At 37.9% G+C, this 24,897-nt stretch overlaps 1 protein-coding gene across 5 annotated transcripts in view; it reads left to right on the top strand.

Moving 5' to 3' along the window:
• Positions 1–24,897, top strand: part of IDE (insulin degrading enzyme) — a 123,919-nt gene that overhangs the window by 28,972 nt on the left and 70,050 nt on the right. For 3 of the 5 annotated variants that reach the window (XM_032608287.1, XM_032608290.1, XM_032608285.1), the window contains exons 2-4: positions 18,175–18,359; positions 19,700–19,907; positions 22,933–23,102. The exons of 1 other annotated variant lie outside the window; for it this stretch is intronic. In XM_032608287.1, coding sequence (XP_032464178.1) covers positions 18,200–18,359; positions 19,700–19,907; positions 22,933–23,102 — 538 coding nt within the window. In that variant the 5' untranslated portion in view covers positions 18,175–18,199. The remainder of the gene's footprint in view (positions 1–18,174; positions 18,360–19,699; positions 19,908–22,932; positions 23,103–24,897) is intronic. One more of the 5 variants, XM_032608288.1, reaches the window with a different exon arrangement.

Raw genomic sequence — 24,897 nt, 5'->3', positions numbered from 1 at the left:
GCTATATTTACTTTGGTCACTTTAAGATAGTTCCTCCCAGGCTTCTCCACGGTAAAATTACTTTTTTCCCTTTGTTATAAATATCTTCAGGGGAGATGCTTTAAAACTATGTAACTGTAATGTTCCTCATCAAACTTTCAACTTACTCATTTTATTTATTTATATCAGTATAGACTTGTGTTGTCCTGTTTTATTTAAAGAGCTTTACTCTGTTACTATCGTGATTTAGTCTGATGCTCAGATTGTCCCACACATGGGCAGTGGGGACCCTTTCAAGCTGGCTCCTGTATGCATTTAACATCCATCTTTCTTTTTTTTTTATTTTTTGGCACAATGAGATATACCAGGCTCATCATCTCATTTCCCTGTCCCAGTCCTGGAATCAACCATTTCTCCAAGGAACCATGGTTCCTTTTAGTGGAGAATAAAATTTAGAAACCAAGTTCTAGGTGCTAAATGTACTCATCTGCTGTTTGGGGAGGAAGAGGAGGAAGATGGCTACTTCCTGGCCCTCTTATTAGACAGAGCCAGAGATACATGTATATACATAAATAGGTATTTGATATAGATACAGATACATAGATATAGACAGATATTCTGTACACAGACCCACGTTAACATCTGTATTTATTTCCTGTCTATTTGTATATTGAAAACCATGAGCCATACAGATAACCTCCAATTCCAAAGACTACAAAATTCATTTTAGCTTTTTTCCTTTCCGTGTTTGTAATTCTTTGCCCTGATAGTGAGGACCCTGGTTCTTATTATTCTTAATAAATACACTTATTTAATCCATCCTGCTAGATGTAACCAACATCTCATCATTGCTGCTGCCCCCTTCCCTTTGAGGTGCTTCCTGGGCACTGTCACCCTGTGTTGGGCTGCCCCAGGAGTCATTGCCCTTTTTATTCTGAGAGAGCTTTGACACCCTGCTTGAGGCTGTTTTCTCAAAAGTATGCATGCCTCCTTAACCCTGCTTGGGCCTCAACTACCATGCTGGGCCACCAAGAGCAATTCTACTCTCCTCACCCCACTCAGGAATGGGGATATTTTGAAATTTGCATTAGCCTTTATTTTAAATACCCTAAAGTTTGTAAATAGAGCCGAGTACAAGGCCTAACTTTGTATGTTGTCTATAAAATTCAGGGAATAGAAAGTGATGGAAAAGGGTTTGGGTAACCATGTCCTCAAAAACAACACTATCTTGTCTTTTTTCCTAGGGGTTTTCTGGTTGGTGGCTGTAAAACAGGTGCTGTTTGAATAGGAAGTCGTAGGTGCAGAGTGGGTTGTTGGACTTAAATTTGTAACCATTTATGTGGGAAAAGTATATAAGCACATTTTCTAGAAGGAGGTACATTAAAAATGTGTTTATCTTTAGGTGGTGGAATCTAGGTAATTTGTATTTCCTCATACTTAAAAAAAACTATATACAACTAGCATAGATAACTTTGTTTCTTTTATTATATGAGTAATTATAAAATAAAAGAAATAAAAATAAAACAAGTGCTTTAAATGCCCAGTACTGAGAACTTTTGCTTGATGGTCCTGGGATACGGGAGAAGAAAAACGAAAAATGTATGTGCCCATATTCTTAGGAAAACCTTTAATAAACATTTATTTAGTTTAATTTAGTTTTGTTTTTTTCTACCTTTGGCCTTCTAGTAGCATAGAATCCTGGCTCTTCACATCTTCTATAATGTAGTGTAGACATCCCAATGCATTAACTTTTTTTTTTTGGTGGGGACAGAGGGTCTGGATACAGATGTATTTTTAATTTTTAAAAAGCTTATTTTGAACTAATTTTAGACTTACAGAAAAGTTGCAGAAATAATACACTTCCCCTGTACTTAATCATTGTATAATTATCAAGAACAAGAAATTAATATCTTTACCTTTGTAGTTGATAAATATCTTGGAGGAGATACTTTGGGACTGTGCAAATCCTTTTTGACCTTACTTTTTAGCATCCACTGGTAGATCTCTGCAACAGTTAGTACTGCCCTTAAAGATGATTATTTCCCTCTTTATTTATTAATTGAAATTCTGTGAGGGAGAACTGTTTTTCTCCCTCATTTGTTTATTTATTTACTTATTTCTTTCAGTATGGATTCACAGATACTTATTTTACTCGACAGGTTAAAATTCATTGCTATCATTTATGTGTTGAACAAATTGTTCTAGCTTTGGCCATTAGGAACGCCTTTGGGTTGGCTCCTGTGTACTTTCAATAAGCCCCCCATCTTTTTTAGAGAACTACTTTACTTCTGGCACTATAAGGTGTTTCAGACTCATTTCGTATTTTCTTTGCCCTATCCCTGAAATCAACTACTTGATTCTTTTTATTGGAAGGTGAGGTTTAGGGATCACAGTCTGGGCACTAGATGTACTTACGGTCACTGAGGTGTCATTGCGTTTAGTGGATAGTCTAGCTACCCCCACACATAAACATATTTATGTTTCTAAATCTGGATAGATATACTCCAAATCATGAGTTTGTATTGATATCTCTGATTCCAATTTAGTATTACAAAGCTTATTTTAGTCTTTTCTTTTTCCCTATTTATAGTTTCTTCCTCTAACAACGAGTACACTGGATTTCATTATCTACAATTTATTTACTTATTTGATCAGTTCTGGTATACATATAAAGTGCTTTCATAATTGCTAGCCCACACCTCTGTAAGAAACACTTTTGATAACTATATCATAACATTTATGTACAATAATTTCTGTCTTTATTGTATCCAGTCAAAATACTATTTTCCAGTTAAAATTAGTTCATTTCTGTCTTTTCTTTAGAAGTTACCTTTTTTTTTTTTTTTGCGGTACGCGGGCCTCTCACTGCTGTGGCCTCTCCCGTTGCAGAGCACAGGCTCCAGACTCGCAGGCTCAGGGGCCATGGCTCACAGGCCCAGCCGCTCCGCAGCACGTGGGATCCTCCCGGACCGGGGCACGAACCCATGTCCTCTGCATTGGCAGGTGGATTCTCAACCACTGCGCCACTAGGGAAGCCCACTGTCTTTTTTAAAAATTACTTTATTTATTTTTGGATGCATTGGGTCTTCGTTGCTGCAGGCGGGCATTCTCTAGGTGCAGTGAGCGTGGGCTACTCTTCATTGTGGTGCGCGGGCTTCTTGTGGTGGCTTCTGTTGTTGCGGAGCACAGGCTCTAGGCGCGCGGGCCTCAGTAGTTGCATCACGCAGGCTCAGTAGTTACGACTCGCGAGCTCTAGAGCTCAGGCTCAGTAGTTGTAGCACACAGGCTTAGTTGCTCCGCGGCATGTGGGATCTTCCTGGACTAGGGCTCAAATCCGTGTCCCCTGTGTTGGCAGTCGGATTCTTAACCACTGAGCCACCAGGGAAGTCTCAAGTTAGTTCATTTCTTTCCCACCCTCTTCAGTATGATTATGTTCATTTCTAATACAGTTTGTTTCTTTTGTTAGTATTTTTATTTTATTTTGCACACTAACATCCTGACTGATTTTAATGGTTTTTTATTGTTTTTAATTGTGAAATATACGTAAAGTTTACCATTTTAACCATTTTTAAGTGTACAGTTCAGTGGCACTAACTGTATCACATCAGTGTAATTACATTGTTGCACAGCCATCACCACCTTCCATCTCCAGAACTTTTTCATTTTCCCAAACTGAAACTCTGTATCCGGCAAGCAGTAACTTCCCATTCCCCCTTCCCCTCAGCCCCTGGCAACTACCCTTCTACTTTCTGTCTCTGAATTTGACTACTCTAGATATCACATATAAGTGGAATCAAACAGTCTTTGTGCTTTTGTGACTAGTTTACTTCACTTAACATAACGTCTTCAAGATTCATCCATGTTGGGATTCTGTATTAACTTTTGAACTGTACTGTCGGAGTCTTGGGAATGCTTGACAGTATCACTGCCACTGAGGGGCCCTGAGATGGTGAGGTGGGGACTCTGACTTCCTCTGCTCCTCTTGAACCAGAGTAGTTTAGTTTTATGATTTACAGTTCTATAAGATTTCAGTAGAGGAAAGCATATTTTCTTTTTAAAAAAATAGTTTGGGAATCACATTACGAATAGTATTCAAGCCTCTACTTTAATACTAGGTGGTCAGGTGCTTCTGACACGACCTAGTCAGTGGCGACTATTCTAACTGTTCATTGGTTACATAAGCATCAGTAGCTGTCCTTCCACCTTCCACCACTAAACTTAGTTTTGCCTGCTGAGGCAACACAAAGTGAGTTTGCTCTTTTACCTAATAGTCTTGGATATTTGAACGTTGCTTTTATGGATTGGTCATAGTGTTGTGGACGAGTCCATCCTGATACAGATCCTTTTGGGACTAGACAAGAATGCAGATAATTATTCTTTGGCTCGCATTGCTATTGGGATCCTGGAGCCACAACGCCTGGACTCTGCCATTCACCTCTGTGTGGCCTGGTTATCATTACTGCCCTGTTCAAGCCTTTTCCCTCATCAGCAAAATGGGGACAATAATAGTATCTACCTTACAAGTTTGTGGTGAGAATGAAATGAGGAAATGCATGTAATGTATATGTCTCCATCATATAGTTAAGCGTTCAATAAATGTGGACTAATAACAGTAACAATGCCACCATTGCTATGAAGAGGAGAAGAAAGTGTTATGTATTTTATTTTTGGACGCAACAACAGGGGTGTAATTTCAGAGTTGTAGGCAGCCACCTAGATGGGGCTTGAGAGGTAAGTTTTTTTAAAGTCTGTATCTAAATAGAATAGCATCTGCAATTAAAAAAAAAGTCATCAGAATCTAGGCTCTTACCTACGAAACTACCTAAAATTCTTATGCTATTTGTAGAAAGAAACAAAATGAATCCTAAAATTGACAGCAACATTGGGCCAAACCACATTAGGTCAGCAATTGAGAGAGTAGGTTCCGGAATTAGGCTGTGGGTTCTGTTCCATTGTCTGCTTAAAGCTTTTACCTCACATCACAAACAGTTCAAAAAAATTTGTTTGGAAGTTGCCCAAGTTGTGAGCCAACGAACTAGTTTCTTAAGGGAACCAAGTTGTCAGCAGCAACCGTGAGTGGAAATGGAGCTCAGGTGTTTTCTTTATTAATCAGCTTGTTGTATTGTGATGTTCCTGATGCAAGTTAATAACAGTAACAAAAAGTTCACTTTGGACTCATAAATTTACTAAGCAGAGACTAGTATGTTCAAGTCCATTAAGTTTTATCTTTTCAAAGATTCTTTCTGTACTGACCTGAAAAGTACAAAGAATAAAGACCAACTAATAGTTTACTATCCATAGATAACCATACTGAACATTTCTGTGAGTATCCTTCTGTTCACTACCCACTACCCCCAAGGGTAACCACCATCCTGACATAAAGCATAGCTTGATTTTACTTATTCTTGCACTTTATTTAAATGGGAGAAAAACCACTTACTCTAGCATCTAACTTCTTTCACTCAACCTTACATTAATGAGATTCATCCTTATTTTTGTTCTTTGTTCTAGATTATTCATTTTCATTGTCGTATACTATTCCATTGTGTGAATATATCACAGTGTATTTACCTTTTTATTGCTCATGGATATTTGATCTTTTCTAGTTTTGGCTATTATGAATAGTATTGCTGTGAACATATAAATGCATTTATATGGGGTATATAGCTAATACATGAACTGTTAGGTCATATGTATATACTGCCAGTTTTTGAAAATAGTTGTGCCAGTTTGCATCCCCATCGGCAGTGTATGAGAGTTTGGGTTGCCCTCTGACTTCTCTATCACTGGTGTTTTTTATTCTTTTCATTTTAACCATTCTGGTTGGTATGTAGTGGTATCTCAGAAAACCTCTTGTGGCAAAACTCAGCTGTGAATTTGGGGCATCTTGGGGCTTTAATCTGTCAAACCAAGCTCATGCACCCACCAGAGCCTCATTTGTTTCTCTTCCCTTAGTAGAGTCCTTCTTCTTGGGTCAAGTATGATCTTTAGTCTGCACCCAGAATTGGCAGATACCTCCAGAGAAGAGAATAGGTGATGATCATCCACTCACCTCAGAGGGCTCTCCCCTCTGGAATTCCAGTTTATCCACTCCTCATTGCTTCCACAACTCTCCAACATCTATGAAAATGTGATTTTTAAATTTTTTGTGGCTTTTTCTAGTTATTGAAGCTGAATCAGGTTGCCACGACCTATTATATCCTACGCAGAAGTGGAAGTTGTCAGTAGATTCTTGGGATTTTCTGTGTGCCCAGTGATGTCACCTGTGAGTAATGTTAGTTTTTTTCCCCCTTCCTTTCTCATCTTTTTTTTTTCTTGCATTATCAGACTGGTCATAATTACCAGTACAGTGTTTAATAGAAGAGGTGATAGTGGCATCTTTTTTGTAGGGATGGAGAATGAATGCATTATTTTATCATTGTGTATAACAATTGCCATGGTTTTTGTAGTTTTTTCTAGATGAAGGAATTCTCTTCTATTTCTAGTTTGCTGACATTTTTTTAAAGACACGAATGGTTATTGAATTTAAATACTTTTTCTGCACGTACCAAGATGATTATATGACTTTCTCTTTCTTTCCCCTATTCCTATGGCTTAATGTATGCTTCTGAAAAATCACATATAATCTTACCATGTCTACTGTAATATTATTTTCATATTCCCTTTCATCCATGAGACAGTTCTGTACAGAGAGACAATTCTCTCTTTAAACCTGCTGTACATTTAAATCTACCATACATTTTCCTTTTTATTTTTTATTAGTGAAGTAGATAATATAGTTCTCAGCCCAGGGACTACTTTGGCAGATTGGAAATATTCTTCCAGGCTCCTACCACTACTCTCTCTATTTTATATAGGGAGGAATGAGTGAAAAACTGAAAAATCTCCTTAGAGCATGATTTTGACCGATTTTAATTTTTATTTCCTTGTTTTTATTATCTGGGATTGTAAGGGAGGAGAATGGGGTCAGGGAAGGGCTGAGGGGGTGATAACGGGGAGCTGGGGAAGAAAGCCATATGTGATTTCCTTAAGCATCACCTTCTGCTCCTCCCCTTCCCACGCTTCCTCATTATAGTCCCAGCTTTGCCACAGATCAATTGTGTGAATGACCTTGGACAAGTCACTTAATCACTGAGCTTTTGTTTCCTCATCTGGGATTGAGGAGAATGGCCATGAACAGCTGCTGTGACCTTCCACTTACGGAGAATGGAAAGATTCAATGAGCAGTTTATAAAGCATATGACACTTTTAAAATGCGAGCGATTTTTAAAAAAATGTCTTTATTGGGATATAATTGCTTTACAATGTTTTGTTAGTTTCTGCTGTACAGCAAAGTGAATCAGCTATACGTATACACATATCCCCATATCCCCTCCATGAGTGGTTGTTAGGATTAGTTTTCTACAGTGGCATCTATCTCAACATTTTCTAACAGCCTGAAAGTTACCTGTGGAAGAAGGATGCTTGTGAAACACCCTCGGCCCCCAAACTACAACTGTAAGAAACCTGTAGTTAACTGTGGCAAGAGGTATAAAATGGAGGTTTTGTTAATTTGTTTAAACCTTCATAAGGTCTCTATAAATTGTTCAGAGCTAAGCTTGTCACTTTTGGAATGAACAACCATTGATATGTATGTACCAAAGCTAAAACAAAATTTGCAAAAGCTCTTTTCTCTAAAATAATACTGCTGTAGGATTCCTTTAAATTAAAATAACCCTTGTTCATTTAAGGGTTTGTTTTTTCATTGTAAACTCCTTTCCAGAGAGTTAGAACAGCGGGACATGCTGCCTGGAACAAAGACAGAGCATCACATCGTGGGAAAGTAAGACTTAATTGACAGGATTTTAGTTTATACCCACCTTTATGATCTATCTGGCGCATGAAGTGAGATACACTGGTCCTGTAAGTGAAGAGCCATGGGGTAGATCAGGGGACCGGTACCAGTCCAAGGCCTGTTAGGACCCGGGCCGCACAGCAGGAGGTGAGCAGTGGGCCAGCAAAGGTTCATCTGCTGCTCCCCATCGCTCGAATTACCGCCTGAACCATTCCTACCCCCACAACCCCCACCCCCGTCTGTAGAAAATTGTTTTCCACGAAACTGGTCCCTGGTGCCAAAAAGGTTGGGGACCGCTGGGGTAGATGGTTCCCTGAGACATGTCATTTTTTAGGTCAAGTAACATGAATAGTATTGGGGAATATGTGGTCTTATAGTGAGACATCTGAGGGCTCATATCACCACTATTCTGTTTTACTCACCTCTGCCTTGTACAGGGAAGAAAGGGTGTTTGTGGAGTGGTTCTGATTTGAGGCGTTTTCTCTCTGGGTACCTCCTCCACATTCAGGAGTGCCATAGGTAAGCTTCACTTCCGCCTATGGTTTTGGTAGTGGATGGATGGATTCCACAGAAGGGAGGTTTTGATTTATAATTTGACTATTAGCCCAATCATTTGCCTGTTCAGGTTTATAGGTCATCCATTTAGAAATTAGAAATGGATCAGGTCTAACTTTAAATATGTCTCGGGCTGTGGGGGTGGGTAGGGAGCAAACAGCAGAGTAAACTTGCTCAATCTTCTATTAAATCAGCTGTGAAACACTTAGAGACGTGAGAAAAAAAGACTGTAAAGGGTCATCTGAATAAAAGATTATTTGCGTAAAAGTTTTTCTCTTGGCACAGGAATTTATAATTGATCTATTTGGGAATTTGTTTTTGCAGGCCTAGATAAAAGTCCATGATCTTTCAGTGGAAGTTCTGGTTGTAGTTCTGTTAACATCAAGCTCTTGTTTTTCCGCTGAATGCCTCACATTTTTTTCTTCATCACCATTCTTTTGCTCAGGTCTCCCCTTCCTGCTATCTGGCATGCTTCTACTCACCTACTCTCTTTCCTGTCTCCCCTCCTGGACTGAGTTAGATGCCCCTTTTATTACTCCCATAGTTCCCTGGGGATAACTTTGTCACCACACTTAAAAAATAATGTCTTGTTTTCATCTCTTGTCATAAGTCTGGGTTCCTTAAGAGCAAGGGCTCTGGTGTATTCATCTTTGTAGCCAACATGTGTGGTGTGGTGTCTGGACCTTAACTGTTTGTTTGGCTATCAGGGTGCTTAGGTGGACAGGACTGGGAGTTAAGAGCTAAGTCCTAATTGTAACTTTTTACTATATAATCTTGGACAAGTGCTCTTCAGTTTTCTTATAAGTAAGATGAGGGGACTAGCTCACCTGGGGATCTTGTTAAAACTGCAGGTTCTGGCTTAGGAGGTCTCTAGTGGTTTCTGATGTTTTGCATTTTTAACAAGCTTACAAGAAGAGCTAGTGCTGCCAGTTCAAGAGCTACAAAGGACTAGATAACATCTAATGGCTTTTCCAGCTTTTACCTTCTGTGATTTTAGTCACTGTTTTAAATTATGAACAAAATTACAAGATATGCTGTAATTGCTAAACATCTCTCCAGTTTATCAGAATGTGAAACACTGACAATTCTGTGCCTAATTATGAAGTTGTATGATAATGTCCCTGTATTACTTCCAAGATTTTGACTTCGACAGGTTAAAAATATCAGATAGATGTCCAGAAAAGCATTTCAGTTAGCACTAGCTTGTCATCTAAAAGTCACTACTTGCTTGCTTGCTCTTTGGTGCATATTGGAGAACATTTGCAATAAATAAAATGCTAATGAGGGAGCTGAGATGGGTAGACATGTGATCTCATCAGTATAAATTCAGACAGGCAAGCTGTTGAGAAATTCATCATCATCAGAGCAGTTCCTGATCATTTACTTCAGTTCTCCAGAAGGTGAGAATCAAATTGTCGTATGACATTGATAGATGTGCTGTAGGTAAAGGCAGACTGTACCTATTGAATATGGATTGCTGGGGATGGGTCTTGTTTGAAAACGTCTCTACTGTTTCTTTTAGCTTTTACTTCCTCAGGAAGTCACGATATTTGATTTGGGAGCATTGCCAGCTTAGAAATTTATAGCTGCCCTTGATCTGGTGTACAGATGTCTAAAAGTAGTTGGGTTAATTTTTATGTTTGATTCATAGAAAAAAAAATCCATCTCTTTACTATTAACCACACCAGAAATATTGAACAGACATAGCTTCAGTGTCCACATGAGTTATATACATGCCTGTGATGGACTGTGATCATTTTTTTTCCTCTAAGCAAATGAAAATCTGGACAAGGGAAATTAAACCCTGAAAAAAGTACAGAGTGTAGCATATAGTTGAGGGTGGTTATCTTAATTATAATGAATTTTTCACCTCCCACAGAATAAGACAGTTTGTCTCACCAAAGTGAGCTGTATTTCATTTCCTGACTATGGTTGTGGATTGAACAGAAGTTTTAGAGCTTGCTTCATCATCATCATCATCATCATTGCATTTTAATCATTTGTAACCCTTGGTTCCCCTAGATCAAACTAGCTGGGACAAACAGTAGAGGGAGTTGGTATAAGCAATGGCAATGGAACCAAAATAAATAGCCTTTGGTTTTTGCTCCCACTTAGTGGAATCCATCACGAGAATTCCAACCTTCTCCCTCCCTCTTGGTAGAGCCTTACAGGAGGGAGCTTAGGCATCCTCTGTGGTACACATGGAGCTTTTTTTACTGTTGCCTTTTTAAAAAAAATAATAAATTTATTTATTTATTTTTGTCTGTGTTGGGTCTTCGTTGCTGCGCGCGGGCTTTCTCTAGTTCCGGCGAGCAGGGGTTACTCTTCGTTGTGGTGCATGGGCTTCTCATTGCGGTGGCTTCTCGTTGCAGAGCACGGGCTCTAGGCGCGCAGGCTTCGGTAGCTGTGGCACGTGGGCTTAGCAGTTGTGGCTCGTGGGCTCTAGAGCACAGGCTCAGTAGTTGTGGCGCGTGGACTTAGTTGCCCCAAGGCATGTGGGATCTTCCTGGACTAGGGCTCAAACCCGTGTCCCCTGTATTGGGAGGTGGATTGTTAACCACTGTGCCACCAGGGAAGGCCCTAATGTTGCCTTTTAATGCTGTCATTCTTGCTGGGGGTCTTAATGGGGGCTACCTAGTGGCTTATTTAATCTTAATCTTGCTGTTAGGTTGGAACTCATTTTTAAAATAGTAATGTATGTTGAACCCAAACTAAAGCTTTTGAAGCCAGCTGTGTATCAAAGGCATTTGCTGCAGTCCAAACAGGTTGTCTTTTGGGAAATACCTTAACCAGGATTATTATTGTTGTGACCTTCTTCGGAGGCTTAGACAGACCATTTTTATTACCCTGAGAATTTTTTTTTAACAACAGAGCACTATTTAAAGACTTTCCACTTAGATATTTTAATTTGTCTTTGATATTGAACTTAAGTAGCTTATAGCTAATGAAATAGAAAGGAGTTCTTAACAATAATAATGCCTTTTCACTTTCAAATTGCTTTTGAATTGTCCATGGTAACCTTACAGCTCCAAAATGTTAGTATTATATTTTATGCTTTATTTTTAAAGAAATTAGTTTTTACTATAAGAGGGCAAGATTATTAATACTATAAAGTACTATGTGTTTTTTAAAAAAATAAGTATTACACATTTAGTATGACCTATAGTGTTGATATCCAGAATTCCAAATACTCTCCTCAAAAGAAGATCTAGGGGACAATTTTTTTATAATTTTTATTTTATGTTGGAGTATAGTTGATTTACAATGTTGTGTTAGTTTCAGGTATACAGCAAAGTGATTCAGTTATACATATACATATATCTCTTCTTTTTCAGATTCTTTTCCCGTATAGGTTATTACAAAACACTGAATATAGGTCCCTGTGCTATATAGTAGGTTAGGGGACATTCTTTATAAGAGTGAACCTCTTTAGTTAATCAGTTGTTACCCAGAAGCCTAGTTACAGATGATTTCATAGAGAAAGATATTCTGATAGAAGCAAACTGGATTTTTCCCTCTCTTAATCTCCAGAGAGTTTTTTATTTAAACATAGGCACATTCCAGTACCAATTTTTATAATTAATTAATTTTTGGCTGCGTTGGGTCTTTGTTGCTGTGTGTGGACTTTCTTTTGTTGCAGCGACCAGGGGCTACTCTTCATTGCGGTGTGCGGGCTTCTCATTGCAGTGTCTTCTCTTGTTGCGGAGCACTGGCTCTAGGCATGTAGGCTCAGTAGTTGTGGCTCGTGGGCTCTAGGGTGCAGGCTCAGTAGTTGTGGCGCATGGGCTTAGTTGCTCCTTGGCATGTGGGATCTTCCCGGACCAGGGCGCGAACTCGTGTCCCCTGCATTGGCAGGCTGATTCTTAACCACTGCGCCACCAGGGAAGTCCCAATCTCCAGAGATTTTAACACAGAAAAATAAAAATTTTATCTGATTTACCATTAAATCTGGATTTACCATGAAATCTGGATGTCTGTCAGTCTTTAAAGAGCAGTTAGATCCACTTCTTTTGTGTTCCAGGTAAAAAGCAGATGTGTTAGCACAGGCTTATTTTTTTCTCTGTAGTTTCGGATAAGTTTTTGGCTTTACCCGATTAGTATGTTGACCTACTAATAATAGCAGGTTCAGTTTTTGTCTCTTAAGCCGTCCCCAACATAGACAAAAATAACGTTCGCTCTTAGTCTCAAAAACATACATACTGCAGATCTGGAAAATCCCTTCACTGCAGTCATACCAACTTACAGGTGCAGTGAAGGGATGGGTCCCTTCCCATCAGTGTAACTCCAGCCTTCCTAGAGAAGAAAGGAGAGGACTATCAGAGGAAGTGAAGTCCTTTGTAAGAGAAATTATCAAGGATCTCTGTTAAGATCATTGGACTGTTCCTACTCAGACATTCAGCTCTTCACCAGATTACAAAAGTTTCTTGGGGTCCTTCCAACTTTTTGTTTGTTTGTTTTTATGTGTTTTGCTTTTGCTGCCTTCATAGGACAACCCAGGTCTCTTATTTTTATTAGGACTTCACAGGATTTTTCCTCAATGGTGTTGTTTCCTAGGTTTTGAGCATGTGAATATCAGACCCATCAGTTCCAGATCTGCCTTATTTCTGAATATCATAAGTTTGAGCAGTGTTTTGGCCCAATAATAATACTTTCACAACTTCTCACCTCCCTTACTCTAGTAGATACCTCTGAAATATGTGGGAAAGCAGTTATTGATATTGAAAACTCTTCTAGGTCAGCACACTGACCAACTCATGGCACAACCAGTCCTGTTGCAAATCCCCATCGATGTGTTCTCCTAGGTACAAATATGGCTCCACAGAAACAATATTGTTATCATTCTGTGAAAGAATGATGCTTAAGAGGGAGGAGAGGAATGATTATGCACTATAGATAGGCTATAAAAAGTTTCCTCTAGAGTCTGGATCAAAATGGTGGAGTAGGAAGATCCTGAGCTCACCTCCTCCCCTGGACACAACAAATCTATAACTACATATAGACAACTATCTCTGAGAATGACCTGAGGACTAGCAAAACAGATTTTCAGATTTGTTTTATATGAACCTCATGGTAACTACAAACAAAAACCTGTAACAGATACACAAAAAATAAAGAGAAAGGAATACAAACATAACACTAAAGAAAGTCATCAGAGCACAGAGGAAGGAACAAGAGAATAAGAAAGAAACAGAGAAGAATTGTAAAAACAACCATAAAACAATTAACAAAATAGCAATAGGTATATCCCTGTAAGTAATTAAATGTAAGTGAACTAAATGCTCCAATCAAAAGACATAGGGTGGCTGAATGGATTAAAAAAAGACCCATTTATATGCTGCCTGTAAGAGACTCACTTCAGATTTAAAGATACACACAGACTGAAAGTGAAGGGATGGAAAAAGGTATTTTATGCAAATAGAAATGAAAGGAAAGCTGGGTTAGCAATATTTACATCAGACAAAATAGACTTTGAAACAAAGACTGTCACGGAAGACACAAAAAGGCATTACATAATGATAAAGGGATCAATCCAACAAGAAGATAATAACACTTGTAAATGTGCACCCAACTCAGGAGCACCTAAATACATAAACCAAATATTAATAGATGTAAAGTGAGATATTGACAGTAATACAATAATAGTAGGGGACTTTAAAGCCTCACTTACATCAATGGATAGATCATTCAGAGAGAAAATCAATAAGGAAACATTGGCCTTAAATGACACATTATATCAAGTGGACTCAATAGATATCTATAGAACATTTCACCCCAAACTAGCAGAATATACCTTCTTTTCCAGTGCACATGGAACATTCTCCCAGATAGATCACATCTGAGCCACAAAACAAGTCAGAAAATTTAAGAACACTGAAATTAAATAAGCATCTTTTTGGACCACAATGGTATGAAAATAGAAATCAGTTACAAGAAAAATGGAAAAAACACGAACACATGGAGCCTAAACAACATGATGCTAAGCAACCAGTGGGCCCGTGAAGAAAGCAAAGAGGAAATCACAAAATACCTTGAGACAAATGAAAATGGAGATACAGTGTTCCAAAATCAGTGGAACACAGCAAAAGCATTTTCAAGAAGTTTATAGCGATCCAGGCCTACCTCAGGAAACAAAAATCTCGAATAAATAATCTAACCTTACACCTAAAGGAACTAGAAAAAGAAGAACAAATAGAGCCCAAAGTTAGTAGAAGGAAGGAAATAAAAAATATCAGAGCAGAAATAAATGAAATAGAGATTAAAGAACAGTAGAAAATACAATGAAACTAAAAGCTGATTCTTTGAAGAGATAAACAAAATTGATAAACCTTTAGCCAAACTCATAAAGAGAGGACCCAAATAAATAAAAACAAATGAAAGAGAAGTTACAACTGATACCACAGAAATGCAACGGATCATAAGAGTCTGTGATAAACAATTACTTGCCAAAAAATTGGACAACCTAGAAGAAATCGATAAATTCCTAGAAACATACAATCTTCTGAGACTGAATCACGAAGAAACAGAAAATCTGAACAGACAGATAACTAGTAATGAAATTGAATCAGTAATCAAAAAGTTCCAAACAAAAGTCCAGAACCCAGCTTCACAGGTGAACTCTACCAAACATTTAAAAAAGACTTAATATCAATCTGTCTTTCTCAAACTATTCTAAAAAATTAAAGAGGAAAAGGAACACTTCAAAAATCATTCTACAAGGGCAGTGTTACCCTGATACCAAAACCAGATACAGACACTATAAAAAAAAAAAGAAAATCACATGACAGTGTTCCTGATGAACAAAGATGCAAAAATCCTTAGCAAAATATTAGGAAACCAAATTCAACAATACATTAAAAGGGTCGTATACCACAATGAAGTGGGATTTGTTCCAGCAATTCAAGGATGGTTCCACATCTGCAAATCAATCAACATGAAACATCATATTAACAAAACGAAGGATAAAAATCATATGATCATCCCAACAGATGCAGAAATACCATTTGACAAAATTCAACATCGATTTATGAAAAAAACTGTCAGGGGCTTCCCTGGTGGCACAGTGGTTGAGAGTCCACCTGCCAATGCAGGGGACGCAGCTTCGTGCCCTGGTCTGGGAGGATCCCGCATGCCGCGGAGCAGCTGGGCCCGTGGGCCGTGGCCGCTGAGCCTGCATGTCTGGAGACTGTGCTCCACAACGGGAGAGGCCACAGCAGTGAGAGGCCCACGTACAGCAAAAAAAAAAAAAAAGAAAGAAAAAACTGTCAACAAAGTGAGTATAGAAGAAATATAACCTCAACATAATAAAGGCCATATATGACAGACTCACAACTAACATAATACTCAATGGTGAAAAGCTGAACGCTATTCCTCTAAGATCAGGAACAGGACAAGAATGCCCACCCTCACCACTTTTATTCAACATAGTAATGGATTACTATTTTCAGATGACATGCTACTGTATATAGAAAACCTTAAAGACTCCTCCAAAATAACTTAGAACTAATAAATGAATTCAGTGAAATTGTGGGATTCAAAATCAGTATACAGAAATCTGTTGTGTTTCTGTATAGTAATAACAGACTTTCAGAAGGAGAAATGAAGGAAATAATCCCATTTACATTTGCATCAAAAAGAGTAAAATACCTAGGAATAAATTTAATCAAGGAGATGAAAGACCTGAACTCTGAAAACTATGAGACATTGATGAAAGAAATTGAAGATGACACAAATAAATGGAAAGATTATATTATGTTCATGGATAGGAGAATTAATATTGGTAAAATGTACACATTACCCAAAGCAATCTATAGATTCAGTGCAATCCCTGTGAAAATACTAATGACATTTTTCACAGAACGGAACAAATAATCCTAAAATTCATATGGAACTGCAAAAGGCCCTTGATAGCCAAAGTAGTCTTAAGAAAGAAAAACAAAGTTGGAGTTATCATGCTTCCTGATTTCAAACTATACTAGAAAGCTATAGTAATCAAAACTATATGGCACAAAAACAGATGCATAGATCAATGGGACAGAATAGAGAGCCTAGAAATAAACCCACTCACATGTGGGTCAATTAATTTACAACAGAGGAGCCAAGACCATACATTGGGGAAAAGACATTCTCATCAGCAAGTGATGCTGGGAAAACTGAATCACTTTCCTATACCATATACAAAAATAAAATGGATTAAAGACTTAAATGTAAGGCCTGAAACCATAAAACTCCTAGAAGAAAACATAGGCAGTATGCTTTTTGACATCGTTCTTAGCAATATTTTTTTGGATGTATCTCCTCAGGCAAAAATAAACAAATGGGACTACATCAAACTAAAAAGCTGGGAAACCATCAACAAAATGAAAAGACAATCTACTGAATGGTAGAAGATATTTGCAAATGATATATTTGATGAAGGGTTAATATCCAAAATATATAGAGAACTCACACAACTCAATATCAAAAACAATCTGATTTAAAAAATGGACATTTAAAAAATGAATATACATTTATCCATGGAAGACATACACATGGTCAGCAGACACATGAACAGATGCTCAACATCACTACATCAGGGAAATGCAAATCAAAACCACCCCACACCTGTCAGAATGGCTGTTACCAAAAAGACAACAATTAAGGACCATTGTTACTTTAAATTAAAAAAAAAAAACCAATGTGAACATGACTTTTTCTGTATTGAAAGCTTGAATTATTCATTTTATATTTGGATCTTTCTGAATCTTAGTGTAACTTTTGGAATATGAATTTATAAGTGAATATTGAGATGTGAAGCCGTGAAATCAGAAATATTAACAAATCAATGTAAGCAAGAAGTGCCAATTGCCAATTATCACAAGACAGGTCCAAAGAAATGTGAAAAAAAAAATGACAACAAATTAAGTGTTGACAAGGACATGGAGAAAAGGGAACCCTTGTGCATTATTGGTGGACTTCATGCAATGCACCAGTTGTATGAAGTTTCCTCAAAAAATTAAAAATAGGACTACCGTACAATCCAGCAGTTCCACTTCTGGGTATTTATCCAGAAAGTATGAGAACACTAATTTGAAAAATACAGGCAGACCTTTGTTCATTGCAGCATTATTTATAGTAGCCAAGATATGGATGAATGGCGAATAGCAAGATTTCATTATTTCTCATGGCTGAGTAATATTCCAGTGTGTGTGTGTCTGTGTGTGTGTCTGTGTGTTTGTGTACCATACCTCACACACACACACATATACACACACAGGAATATTACTCAGCCATGAAAATAATGAAATCTTGCCATTTGGAACAGCACGGATGGACCTAGAGGGGTATTATGCTAAGTGAAATAAGTCAGACAGAGAAAGACAAATATCGTTTGATTTCACTTATATGTGGAATCTAAAAAACGAAATAAGTGAACAAACAAAACAGAAACAGACTCATAGATACAGAGGAAAAATTGTTGGTTGCTAGAGGGGAGGATGGAGGGGGGGGTTGGGCAAAATAGGTGAAGGTGATTAAGAGGTATAAATTTCCAGTTATAAAATAAATAAGTCAATGGGGATGTAGGGAATATAGTCAATAATATTTTAAGAACTTTGTATGGTGACAGATGGTTACTAGACTTATTGTGGTGATCAGTTTATGATGAATCACTGTGCTGTACACCTGAAACTAATATTGTATGTCAGTTGTACTTGATTGTACACATTTTTTAATCTGATGATATATTTATTATATGGTTTTGCTTGTTACTCTTTGTTCATTAAAAGAAAAAAGCACAATCCAACAATTAATAATTTATTTCTTTTCAGTTTCCAAAAAAAGACTTACAGCAAAATGAATAATCCAGCTATCAAGAGAGTAGGAAATCATATCATCAAATCTCCTGAAGACAAGCGAGAATACCGTGGACTAGAGCTGGCCAATGGGATCAAAGTACTTCTCATCAGTGATCCCACAACAGATAAATCATCAGCAGCACTTGATGTACACATAGGTACAGTTTAAAATTATGAATTAAGCTTTGTTCAGTTTCATTGACCTAATGTTGACAATTATTAGAACTCTCCATATTTGTGCAAATGGAGACCTGGTAGTTACCAGTTCAATGTACCTTACTTTGTACAGTAGTCCTGTACAGCTGTTGGTAATCTACAGTTGTCTAAGTTAAATCGCCTTACATTTACCAAAAGTATCTTGTTAGGTTCCCAGCTAAGGTGACCTAGCAGCAAGGAAATTCATTCCCATCCTTTAAAACAGTGACAGTTCTAATGCCTTTACTTTATAAACTTTTGATATACTAGGGAATACCATATTTCCTAAATTCTTGTGTGCACATTTCTTCCACATTTAATACTGCTTTAATCAAGTTATTTCTTATTTATATGTACATTTAGTTATTTTTTCCTCTCTGAAAAGCTTTTATTTAATTCAATGGCATTTTAGAATTGGGAAAATAAGATAATAACCATCATAAGTTGAACAAATAATTATTGCCAAGCACAGCTCAGTGTGCTTTGCAAATTATCGTCTAATTTGTAGTTGCACAACTCTCTAAGTAAGCTATGTATACAAAAAGTGACTGAGGGCTTCACTGGTGGTGCAGTGGTTAAGAATCTGCCTGCCAATGCAGAGGACAGGGGTTTGAGACCTGGTCCGGGAAGATCACACATGATGCGGAGCAACAAAGCCCGTGCGCCACAACTACTGAGCCTGCACTTCAGAGCCCACGAGCCACAACTACTGAAGCCCGCGTGCCTAGAGCCCGTGCTCCGCAACAAGATAAGCCACCGCAATGAGAAGCCTGCACACCACAACGAAGAGTAGCCCCCACTCACCGCAACTAGAGAAAGCCCGCGCCCAGCAACAAAGACCCAGTGCAGCCAAAAATAAATAAATAAACAAATTTAAAAAAAAAAAAGTGACTGAAGCAAAATATTTTGCTTAAAGTTTTACAGCTAGTAGAGCTGCTAACCCCCAAACTTATGCTCTTAGCACTATGCTATATTGTCTCCTGCAATAAAATATAAGAGCTAGAAAGTTTCTAGCTCTTTAAAACAGTGAATTCAACTCTTCCTCTTAGTGTGATGTGTGAGGAAGCTAATGTCCAGAGGAGTTAAGTATCTGCCCAGGGCCACCAACTAACTGATGTCAAAAGCTGGGGCTTGAATCTAAACTGCACCATTTAGAGTAGCCTATGCTTAACTTTCTCTGACTGTGGTTGGAGTTATCATGCTAACAGAAGTTCCAAATCATCTGTGATTCATCTGTACTCCATAGCGTTCAACATATAAAAAAATGATTTATTATATATATATATTTTCTCTTCTCTTTCAGGTTCCTTGTCAGATCCTGCAAATATTGCTGGCTTAAGTCATTTTTGTGAACATATGCTATTTTTAGGAACAAAGAAATACCCTAAGGAAAATGAATACAGCCAGTTTCTCAGTGAGCATGCAGGAAGTTCAAATGCCTTTACTAGTGGAGAGCATACCAATTACTATTTTGATGTTTCTCATGAACACCTAGAAGGTGCCCTAGACAGGTAATGCTGAAAATACCCTATGAATTATCCACCTGTGTTCACTTATCATGTTAATAATAATAATTAATATTTTTACAAAGATGTCTTCACAGCTTTATAGCTTAACAAAAGATATTTTAACCAGTATTTTCCCCCTCTGGATTTTATAAAAAAGAAAATAATGAATGATGTCATATATTTACTTTGTGGTAGAGGAAAAATAATGGCATGACTTTAAACCAGACTTTAAGCCTACAAAATATTTTATTGACTTATAAAATTCTCACCAGGCCTTCCCATTCTAACTGGTATTACATATGAAGCATGTGATGAAGAATAAACTGTAGTGACGTCATGGATCTCCTTTCAACCATCTCCTGTTCCAGAATGCTAGAATTTAAATATTCTGTTCTACTTTAGTTCCTCAATCCTCAAGGATACTTAGTGGATACAGAATGTTTTGACCTGCTGTTTCAGCCCTGGGGACATTTTGTGAAAGTATTTTCTGGAGCAAGCTCCATTAGGCTATTTTAATTTCTTGGTCAATTTTCTATACAGCTAACAGTATATAATTTTTTATCATATCAGTGATTTGATTCATTGTTCAAAGTGTAATTTATCCTGTGGTGAATTTTTAGTTTTCTGTGTTACCAAGAAGATGTAATTCTGCAGCCTTTTGATGGGTCTAGGTCTATAATGAAGTTTGACTTCACAGTTTTAGTAATTCTCAGCTTTAACTGCTTACTTATATTAATAGTAATTTTTTTTCAAACCTAATAGTTTGAATTTATTCTGTAGCACAAAGAACATTAACAGAATAAGGGCATGGGTTCAGGATACAGGACTGGGTCAGAATAGCCTGTTTCTTATTTATTCTAGCTTATGTTTCAGTCTTCAGGCAGCAGCTTTGAGGTGTAATCATCTTTTGTATGTATTCCCAGAAGACTTCCATTAATGAGTTCCCTGGGATCATACACTGAATTTAATTTCCTGCTTTACAAATGCTTCAGCAGATGTTCATATAATAGATCTCTGTTTGATGGAGGATGTCTGTTACTTGGATCAGAGTTTAAAAACCACTTATATAGAGTATCTTTCAAAGATATTGATTATACTGTGTCAGAATCATGACCCTTTATGTGGACTTGTCCAACTATGGTATGTAGCTATTAGGCACTTTCCCCAGCCTGAATTGAGGTAGGTAAAAGTGGTTATATGTCTAGAACTATCTGTTTCCATATATCTTTGATTATAGGCTCCGGATAGATGGAGTTTCCCTTTGGATTGGTATGCATAAAGTACTTAGCACGGGATTGTATTCACTATGTGCTTAAAATAATATCAAGTAATGGTAACAGTCTTTTTGACGGCTGGACGATGAGGTGCAGTTGATGAGATGTTTATAAACCCAGGAGTCTCTTAGGCCCACTGAGTAGTAGTCGCATTCAGACAGAGCCTCTTCTCTTGGCTTCATCTGAATTCTGGACGTTGTTTTTTTATAAGATGGGGTCTAAAGTTTCTTAAGAAGACTTATTAGTATATGAAATCATGATTTAAATTGCAACCTGATATAGGAGAGTTAATTTATTAGCTAAAGGAATCTTAGTTCAGCTTTGGTACTGCTATTAAAGAATAGCCTCAAGAAAAGCATATTGGTTACTTATGTTAAAGTTCCATGCCATGTTATTTGTTGAACCACTGCTTATTAAATTTTTAAAATTCTCTTAGTATTTCATAAAAGCCCATAATTATGTCTTAGTCAAACTACTGTGTCATAGGTTTTTCACTCCATTATTTTTTCCACTAATTAAAGTTTGTTTCCTTTTCTTTATAAGAAGGAAAAATATTCAGATAGAACCTTTTAAAAATAGGTCACTTAGTGTGTCCTAAAATGCCTGAGTCTTAGTGAAATTGCACTTAAAACTGTAAATTTAAGATTTATTGCCTGAGAACCATCACCTGCCTTTTCCTTTCTTAGAGAATTGGGCATATACAACAGGGATTTTCATAGACATGCCGAATTGTAAATCTTAAATACATTGCTTCTGTCTCATAAGTCTGCCCTGACTTTTTGTTGTTGTTGTATTGTGGTTTATAATAAGAAATATATATTTGGCCTTTGTCCCTGGTCCTGGCCCATAGCTCCTAAAACCCTTGGAATTTCCTAAGTGATGAGAGCCAAAGGTTACTTTTTGTTATTTTAATGAAGTGACTTTGAGGAAGTCCCTTGATAATCTGAGGTTGGGGGCTGGTTGCCAGGGAAGCCAGCCCTGTGATTAAGGGTTGGAACTTTCAGTCCAGGGGCTGGAGATTGACTTCAGTCACCAGTGATCAGTGATTTAGCCAATCCTGACGAGGTTTGGAGAACTTAAAGGTTGGTGAACACATGGAGATTTGGGGAGGGTGGCCTGCCTAGAGGGCATGGAAGCTCCATACCCTTCCCACATACCTTGCCTTATGCATCTCTTTCATCTGGCTGTTCCTGAATCATATCCTTTTATAATAAATCTAGTGATTTAGTAAGTAAAACATTTCTCTGGGTCCTGTAAGCTGATCTAGGAAATTAATCGAACCCGAGGAGGAGGTCGTGGGAACCTCTGATCTACAGCCAGTTGGTCAGAAGCCCAGGTGACAACCTGGACTTGCAATTGGTGTTTGAAGTTGGGGGCAGCCTTGTAGGACCTGTGAGATCTGATGATAGCAGTATTGAGTTGAATTTTAGGCCACCCAGCTGGTGTCGGAGAATTGCTTGGTGGTGTGGTAACAACACATGGGAGTTGTCAGAATCAGAGGTGTTAATCTTTTTATATTTTCACTAATTATTTAACATATCTGGTGTAGAGTTCTCTGAATTTACATATGTATGATATTATATTTTTTGTTACTTAGAACTTTATATTCCTTTTTTCTAAGTAGGAATGGTAGTTTTTTCTTATTCTGTAGGATTCATATTTCCTATCTTTCAAACATATTTTTTTAAACATATTTTTAAAAGGCCACTTAAAGTAACAGCTTTCAAGTTGTTAATTATGTTTCTTACCCTTAGGTTTGCACAGTTTTTCCTGTGCCCTTTGTTTGATGAGAGTTGCAAAGACAGAGAGGTAAATGCAGTTGATTCCGAACATGAGAAGAATGTGATGAACGATGCTTGGAGACTCTTTCAGTTGGAAAAAGCTACAGGGAATCCCAAACACCCCTTCAGCAAATTTGGAACAGGTTTGTCAGCTGCGGCTCTAATGCATCCATTCTCCTTGACCTCATTTAAACCATGGCCCCTTTGCCCAGTATTGTATTTTACAGTTCAGGATAGAAGATTGCAGAACTCCTTGTTCCCACCTACCCTGTTGTTCATAAACTCAGAGTCTGGAGCTGATAAATGGTTGTTATATCATTGTTACTACTTGGTATTTCTTAAACCATGCCCCTACACATATGTTATCTGGCAGGTCCCTATGTAGGCACCTATATGTGATTCGTGACCTAAGAAGAGGTTAAAACTTAGGTATGTGAGCTTCATGGAGAAGGTGATAGTTTATTGAGAAGAAGAGTGACCAAATATGAAGCAAGTTTGTTGGATAACAGGGTGATAGAATTGAATTTAGATTTTAGAAATAGTAAGAATGAAGTGGTAATAATTCCTTTAGCAGATGAGTAACATTTTGGCTAGTAGTTCAAAAAGAAGGATGTCAACAGGAGTTGGGCCCTTGGCATTGGATATTTTTTTAAATTGAGGTGTAGTTGATGTACAATGTAATTTTCAGGTGTACACCAGAGCAATTCTGGCATTGGACTTTGTACGTAATACGTGGAATGATATTCTCAAAATTGTAGTAACAGTGACATAAGCAGTTATATAGCCCTCTAGAGGTTACTCTGGCCATCCCATACAAATAGGGGTCTGACTGTTTAAGGAACAGAGCAGTTAGAGCTGTGAATAGATATTTTTAAAAAATATTTATTTGGCTGCGTCGGGTCTTAGTTGTAGCACATGGGATCTTTTAGTTGTGGCATGTGGGATCTTTGGTTGCGGCATGCAGGATCTTTTAGTTGCAGCATGCAAACTCTTAGTTGCGGCATGTGGGATCTAGTTCACTGACCAGGGATTGAACCCGGGCCCCCTGCATTGGGAGCTTGGAGTCTTAGCCACTGGACCACCAGGGAAGTCCCTGTGAGTAGATATTAACCAGCATTTCAAAGGGAGGAGATAATAGATCTCTTTATTCTGAGTAAATAGAATGCTCACTTCAAGGCTTGTTGAACCCCCCTGCTCCCATCACCTCCACCTCTACTATCTACAGGTAGATAGATGCATAGCGTCTGCTCCGGGTATGACCATAGAAGACACACAAGGTCCCTGCTCTCAAAGTGCTACAACATCCTGGTAGGAGATTAGAGGTGGGAAGTAACAGGGAGTAGAATAAAATAAACATAGAGATTCTTGATTTTACAATTGTACCCTTTTTCTTTATTCAGTTTTTCATTAAAAAGTACATTTAATTTAAATATTTAAATGATACAAAAGTATTTTTTTTAAAAAACAAAAAGTTGCCCTTTTCTTCATCTACTCTGGCCATTACCACTTCACCAGATGTAATCATTGTTAAAGGTTGCTGTGGGGGCTTCCCTGGTGGCGCAGTGGTTGAGAGTCCACCTGCCAATGCAGGGGACGCAGGTTCGTGTCCCGGTCCGGGAAGCTCCCACATGCTGCGGAGCAGCTGGGTCCATGAGCCATGGCCGCTGAGCCTGTGCGTCCAGAGCCTGTGCTCCACAACGGGAGAGGCCACAACAGTGAGAGGCCCGTGTACCGCAAAAAAAAAAAAAAGGTTGCTGTGATTTTAAAATACTGCTTTGGGGATTATGAAATAGCATAAAAATAATAGATTGTTTAGTGTACTTAAAATTTATGCTTATTACATAAGTTAATTTGGGGAACTTTTAAAAAAAGACTATAAAGACAGCTTTCTTTCAGTTTGGATACCATTCTAATGTATCTAGCAGCAGCCAGGGAATT

Source organism: Phocoena sinus, chromosome 16 (genome assembly GCF_008692025.1).
Source record: "Phocoena sinus isolate mPhoSin1 chromosome 16, mPhoSin1.pri, whole genome shotgun sequence".
NCBI lineage: Eukaryota > Metazoa > Chordata > Mammalia > Artiodactyla > Phocoenidae > Phocoena > Phocoena sinus.
This window is presented reverse-complemented; position numbering and strand designations above follow the sequence as displayed.